Source organism: Pseudochaenichthys georgianus, chromosome 10 (genome assembly GCF_902827115.2).
Source record: "Pseudochaenichthys georgianus chromosome 10, fPseGeo1.2, whole genome shotgun sequence".
Classification (NCBI taxonomy): Eukaryota; Metazoa; Chordata; class Actinopteri; order Perciformes; family Channichthyidae; genus Pseudochaenichthys; species Pseudochaenichthys georgianus.
The window spans coordinates 40653095-40660116 of record NC_047512.1 but is presented as its reverse complement, the minus strand read 5'-3'; the positions used below and the strand labels follow the sequence as shown (position 1 = coordinate 40660116).

At 43.0% G+C, this 7022-nt stretch overlaps 1 protein-coding gene across 1 annotated transcript; it reads left to right on the top strand.

The window, feature by feature from the left end:
- The first annotated feature begins 425 nt into the window (after positions 1 to 425).
- On the top strand, positions 426 to 4502 carry LOC117454164 (trypsin inhibitor ClTI-1-like). The gene is made up of 4 exons (XM_034093285.2): positions 426 to 654; positions 3229 to 3314; positions 3752 to 3861; positions 4359 to 4502. Exons 1-4 carry the CDS (start codon positions 609 to 611, stop codon positions 4408 to 4410), a joined length of 294 nt encoding a protein of 97 aa, XP_033949176.1. The 5' UTR covers positions 426 to 608; the 3' UTR covers positions 4411 to 4502.
- Positions 4503 to 7022: the final 2520 nt, after the last annotated feature.

Here is a 7022-nt window from a genome sequence, read left to right as displayed (position 1 = left end):
CAACACAAACAAATATAGATATATGAAATAAATACATTGTTAATACATTAAAAGAAGGGGAAATAAAGCGGGACACTCATTGAGCCAGTCGTATTATTTACTTTCTTATCTGCTTGGATATAGATGTGTTATTCATTATACTGACATTTAATCTCCAGGTACTGTTTTTATTTTTACCATTCAAGTAGACAGAAAGGTGTGTGTGTGTGTGTGTGTGTGTGTGTGTGTGTGTGTGTGTGTGTGTGTGTGTGTGTGTGTGTGTGTGTGTGTGTGTGTGTGTGTGTGTGTGTGTGTGTGTGTGTGTGTGTGTGTGTGTGTGTGTGTGTGTGTGTGTGTGTGTGTGTGTGTGTGTGTGTGTGTGGGGGTGGGTGGGGTTATCTTCAGACAGCAGCCTGCTCTCTGCATCACAGTCTCATGTCTGGATATTTGTTCTTCCTGGCTGCTCTGATCCGGTTGTGTTATCTTGAGGCTTAGATGAGTCTTGTTTTTACAAAGCAACCAATCAGAGGGCGGCTACATCCAGCTCAACAGGTTGTGTATGAAAGGAAAAACATAATGTGAGAACCACACACCTGCCTCCCACAGAGACACGTACACACACCGGAAACATGAAGTCCCTGCTGCTCTGCTCTGCTCTGCTGCTCTGCTTCTCTGGTGAGTTCATTTCAGCAGAATATCATGATCTTAACAACTAGTTAACAACATGTCGTTCAGCAGACTCGGATTCTGCTTCCTTTGAACCCGTGAACACCGGACAGATCGTTAGTTTCCATCCCAGAAATGTGCCACAGGAATACAGCAGAACACTGCATTAGTGTCTAGAAAGAGGACAAAATAAGAAACAAAGTATTACAAATGTGAATTAATATCATCCTGAGGTGGATTGTTTTGTTAGTGGATTGTTTAGAAATGGTTACGTACAAAAAATTCAAATTGGTCGATCAAATATTATAAAGAGCTAGCTATTTTTAATGGGTAAAAATCCCAACAAAGGAAAGTCTGAGGATTAAATAATGATATTATGTGTTCATCTAAAAGTGGTCGGTTAAATCAGAATGACATCACTCACATCATGTATGTGAGCAGACGCTTTCTGTTTCTTTATGCGTTTCTTTCTTTCATTGAAAAAATAAATAAGAATACAAATAATTGTGTTTTGGATATTTAGGATGACATAACACTTAGCCAGGTGGAACACGTTTTGTAAGCCTTGTTTTGGACTAACTCTGTGGTTCAGATGTCCTCTTCTCGTGGCTGCTCAAATCAGGTTACCATCGGTGTGTCCCTACGGACAAGACAACAAACAAATGAGTTCAGGACATTGCTGAAACAGCAGCTCTAATTTCACCAGCACGCCAAGAGCAGCCAGACAAGAGGAAGTACAGAGGAACTTAAGACTTGGTTACATTCTTGTTTAGAAAAGCTGGTGACGATGTTACATTCTCTGTTGCGGCTTTCACACCAGCGCTTTTCAGTTTCTAGCTCCGAGCGGGAGCTTTTCTGGTTCAGCTCCGGTTTCCCTTTTCAGCTCCCGCTCTGTGCACACCGCCCACTGGCGCCCCAGAGCTGCCCTTGCTGCGTCATGACGTCACCGTTTACATCGCTGATTTGCCCCCCAACGGCAGCTCACAACAACAACAACAACAACTGCGTCGGGTCGATGATCGTGTTGCTTTTAATCACACCAAGCCAGAATAAATTGAATAACGACTTCTCCAACCTTATGCTTTTCTCCAGAGTGCCGTGGTTCATTGTTTATTAATGTGTTTCTGCAGCATTTACCGACCGCTGCAGTGCTGGCTGCTCTTCCACGGGAGTTTATTCTCCCGTTAGCTCCCGGTTAGCTCACACTGCAGCGGCCGCTCTAAGTATTCACTGTCCGACTCACACACGCAGCTGATGCATATCCCCAGTTCCCCTTAGCCTAAGTGAATGTGTGTCAGTCTGAATTGACACTGTTTGGTATCACAACGCTGTTATGAAAGTTTCTCTGGTATAAAACGGGTGATGTTGGCATAGCAACCGAAGCTAAACTGACTACTTGCATCCGATAGCTGCAATAATACAAAACAACACGTCTGCCTCTCTCCACAATGATCGATAACAGCGAACGGATGGTCAAAGTAAGGCACAAATAAACAGAATCACACGAAGCCTGGTTAGTGTTGCCTGACTTTATAAAGTGTGTTTATAGGCACTACTGCTTGTAGGCGGGCATAACAGTCGACCCATGGGAGGTGGGTTTAGTTTCCTGCACGCCTCGACGTAAGAGAGACGTAAGCGACGTCACCTCTTAGCTCCAAAGCTCTTGCCTCTGGACCGACAATTTTTTGGAGCTGGAAATGAAGCGGATTCCGGAGCTAAGAGCCGGCGCAGCTGCGGTGTGAACAGGAAAACCCGGCGCTTTTCAGGCTCTAGCTCCGAGCCGGAGCTGAAAAGGCGCTGGTGTGAAAGGGGCATGTGAGGGTTGAAAAGAAGCCATCTACATCCTGAGGGCTGTTCGTCCAGCCTCCTGTTCATCGAGCTCTCTGTGAGGTGGACTGGTCTCAAGGTCACAGTCAGGAGGGTTATGTGAAGTTGAGGTCATGGTTAGTGTTAGAGTTGGATAGCAATACAGCTCTGGGGACAAGGGGCTATATTTCTGGGTTGTTGATGTAATAGATAGACTTGCTTTTTGTAATGTTCCAGCCCGAGATCTGAGAATGGAGTTTAAGTCAAAAGAAAAGCTAGTTTTAAAGTAATAAAAAGCTAAATAGTCCTCAGACTTTGGCTGTTGGCTTCCAAGATTGTTGGAGAGATGACATGCATTCAACCGAAGCCTTCTGAAATATATGACTAACATATATATATATATATATATATAAGTAACCAGAACACTTCCATTCCCCACTCAAGAGATGAGGGGTAGTGTGACGTGTAACATTAATGAGGACTATTACAAGAATAGAGGTACTGATGACACTGTGTGTGTGTGTGTGTGTGTGTGTGTGTGTGTGTGTGTGTGTGTGTGTGTGTGTGTGTGTGTGTGTGTGTGTGTGTGTGTGTGTGTGTGTGTGTGTGTGTGTGTGTGTGTGTGTGTGTGTGTGTGTGTGTGTGTGTGGTGTGTGTGTGTGTGTGTGTGTGTGTGTGTGTGTGTGTGTGTGTGTGTGTGTGTGTGTGTGTGTGTGTGTGTGTGTGTGTGTGTGTGTGTGTGTGTGTGTGTGTGTGTGTGTGTGTGTGTGTGTGTAGTCCTGTCCGTGGAGAGTGAGGCGGTGACAGACGGCGATGGGGCGTTGATGACTGGAGAAGAAGCAGCTCTCACTGTTACAGCAGAGGTGAGAGTCCTTAGGAGGATCTGACTCTGGATTTTAATTTGAACTCCTGGTTTACACATTTATGATAAATAATCTCTTTAGCAAAACAGAACTTGATCTCATTAGAATATCAGAATAAATAAACCAATGAACTAAGTGGGCTTCAATGTTGTTTTATGGATAGCTCCAAAAGGTGACGGGTCATCTCAGCCCTATTACCAGGGTGTGAACAGGAAGAACAAACATCTCTTCTTATTATTAAAGAGATGCACTTCAATAAGCTAGTTGATCTCTAAAGTGTAAGGCTTAAATGTAGGACTATTTCATAGATGTGCTTATGGACTCCACAGAGAACCTGCCACGAAGACAAAGGTCAAGGCACCATCAAACACTTGTCAATGACAACATGCAAATCTGGTTGAATACATTCATAATGATGAATACATTTGTTTTTCCAGGCTGGCTGTGAGAAGTTTGAAGAGGAAACCTGCACCAGGGAGTATGATCCAGTATGTGGCACCGACGGAGAGGTCTATAGCACCGAATGTGTCCTCTGCCAGGAAAACAGGCATGTAACATGTACTAATACACACTAAAACACATATGGAGATATCATTGCAGCATTATTATTTTCCAATGGGTGGGGTGAGTTTAGAAACTATAGATTATAGGATCATGTGTGTGAGAGTTGACTCTGACAGCCTGCAACCTCCAAAGTGTTGTTTAAAGACTGAACAAGGGAAACAAAACAATTCAATGTCCTTTTACTCATTTAGTGTCAACGGTAGAAACTAACACCAATCACTGCTCTCTGCCTCCACCTGGTGGTCAAAAACAACTCTGTCCCAGCTTTTATTTTGAAAGTAGAAGGAAGGGTCTAACAGTAGAACCACACACAGATTATGTAATGCATGACAACAGTGTGAACTTACTTTAAGATTGTTTCAGTAAAATCTGTGAAACTGAATGCAGTTTATTAGATTTGTGTGTAGCGTTCTGCTCCACATGCAGACAGACATCAATTAATCCACAATGCTGTAACACACATTTGTTTTTCTCCAACAGAAGAGAGAAGAAGAATGTGAAAGTGGCAAAGAAAGGGACATGTTCTCCTTAACCGTACAGTATATGGAGCCCAGTCTCACACACACTGTGTAATGGGCATATTCTGTAACTGGCTTTCTCAATAAAGTTGTACACTGCAACCTCTCTCCTGTGTGCGTGAACAGAATTCATCCTGGGAAATGTAACACACAGTGAATGAACACCCTGACCACCACCGATCTCTCTTCCATCCTATACTCCAACACCAGATAACATACGGTGCTGTCCTTGTGATGGTGATCTGTGCACACAGACTTACTGTACACGTTCTTTTAGGGAGGAGTTCTGCACAAAATGTGCAAAACTTTTCCAGAATTTCAAGTTTAACAGAAAGGAAGACACATTCAAGGTTCATCTATTGTCACAACACATGTTAGGCCACATTTGGCCCCCGGGCCGTAACCACCGAAACCACTGTGGTAGGGTTTTTGCTTTAGGCAGGAGTTTTCCTGTGCTTTAGCTTTCCTGGTGACAGCTCAGCTGATTCAGGTGGTTCCGTTTCCTCCTCTCGAACCACCACTCCAAAAGGGTCCAGTTTGATGCCGATGTGCACGAGCAACAACAGACTGATAAAAGATCATCAACATCTTGCTGCACAGGAAATAGAGTCTGCTCATCCCCTTCTTGTGCACAGCGTCAGTGTTGATCCTCCAGTTCAGTCTGTCGTCCATGTGCACTCCCAGGTACTAATAATTCGTAACCACTTTGACATATTCTCCCAGAATGCCTAGGGGCTGGGAAGCTGTCCTACACTTCCTTCTAAGGTCTTATACAATTGCACTTGTCTTTTAAAGCAGGTGACTACATACAGTCCAATCCACAAAATCACCCACCAGTGCTCTGCTCCTCCTCCCGTCCATCCCTGAAACACCCGACCACTGCAGAGTCATCAGAAGACTTCTGCAGATGGCATAACTCTGAGTTGTATTGAAAGTCAGTGGTTATAAGGTGAACAGGAAAGGAGACAGCACAGTCCCCTGTGGGGCTCCTGTACTACCAACCACCACACCAGACAGCACACCGCCCAGCCGGACATGATGTGGTCTGTCTGTGAGGTAGTTGGTAACCCCGGAGATGGTGGATGAGTTCACCCTCATAGCCTGCAGCTTGTCACTCAGTAGCCGAGGCTGGATCGTGTTGAATGCACTGGAGAAATCAAAGAAGGTGATTCTCACAGTGCAACCCGATCCATCCAGGTATGAGTGAGCACGCTGCAGCAGGTAGATGATCACCCACCCCCCACCTGCAGAGGGTCTATTGGTGACTTCACCAGCCTCTCTGAACTCTCATCACATGGGATATATAAGAGGCTGGGTTTTGCTTGGAAGATGTTCCTGCAGACAATTCAGGGTTTCAATCAGCTGCACTAGTTTATTTTCCCCAACTGTGCATCACAATAGTCTAATGTTGAGTACTTGAGAATGGCATTATAGCCTATGTAAACAATAGTAAAAAAAGATTGGAGAGGTTTTGGGCCTTATTGATGATGCTCCATTTCTGACATTTTGTACTCAACATTGCCGGGTTCACAATAGAACCCCTATACCCTGATACACGTTGGGAATATATGGGTGATGTTAGCATAGCCACCAAAGTCTGACTGCCTTTTCGCTCTCATTTTTGTGGCATAAGCTGTTTTCTAATGGCATATTTTACCGGCTGGTTTCACGAGGCACACCAACTCAAAAAGGGTAAAACAATGTTGTTGTGCTTTATACACATTTTTGCGATTCTCATATATTTTGTAATAGTATTACTGGAAGGAGCTTACAGCAAGAATTTCATTGCCAAAGAATGCTCCACTGTGTGATTGTTGTCAATTGATCAAAGATTTGACTTTTAAATTCCTGATGAAGTTATGTTACTTTATTTAATGTCCCCTCAATATCACAGTTTACAAAGGAAAAACAACGATAGGTTTTATTGTGCGGTTACAAATAATAAGGACCCCACTATATATCATTACTTGTTACTTGTTAGACGCTTTTATCCAAAGCGACTTACATACATCCAGTACTGTGGGCAATAACCACAGGAGCAATTTGGGGTGAACACAGGGACACAACGACATGCCGACTGCAGTGGGACTCGAACTTGCCACCCCCTGACTCGAAGTCCGGGGGTTCACTTTCCACTGAACTACAGCCGCCCAATTTATGATTAATCTTGGATTTTTCCAATTCATTCAGTTAAAGTTTTCACTTGAATCATCGATTATTGTCTCAGGCAACCTGTAAACTCATCATATATATATGGGTGATTCTCTGAATCGGGTGCCCTTTGTGTCCCCCATGCTTACTTCAAAGATTTGATATGAAAGGAAACTACAAAAATATATGTTAAAGCACTGAATTAAAGGAACAGGGTGTTTTGCATTACAATGTAAAACTAAATATATATATTTTGTTTTTGTTTTATAATAATTAGTTGTCTTTGTAGTAGACAACACACATTTTTGCATGTCCTCACTGAGCATAATCACATATTCATTGAATATTAAACAAATAGCAATTGCCAATTATACCAATATTTTGATGCTAATATAATCATATGCTTGTGTACTTTAACTGAGAAAAAAAAAAATCTGAAAAAATACATGAATTATCTATGAAATTGCACTATTGA

Coding starts and splice junctions, on each gene's coding strand:
- LOC117454164 (XM_034093285.2), top strand. CDS start 609: ATGAAGTCCCTGCTGCTCTGCTCTGCTCTGCTGCTCTGCTTCTCTG. Junction 3,315..3,751: donor CTCTCACTGTTACAGCAGAG/GTGAGAGTCCTT, acceptor TTGTTTTTCCAG/GCTGGCTGTGAGAAGTTTGA. Junction 3,862..4,358: donor GTCCTCTGCCAGGAAAACAG/GCATGTAACATG, acceptor TTTCTCCAACAG/AAGAGAGAAGAAGAATGTGA.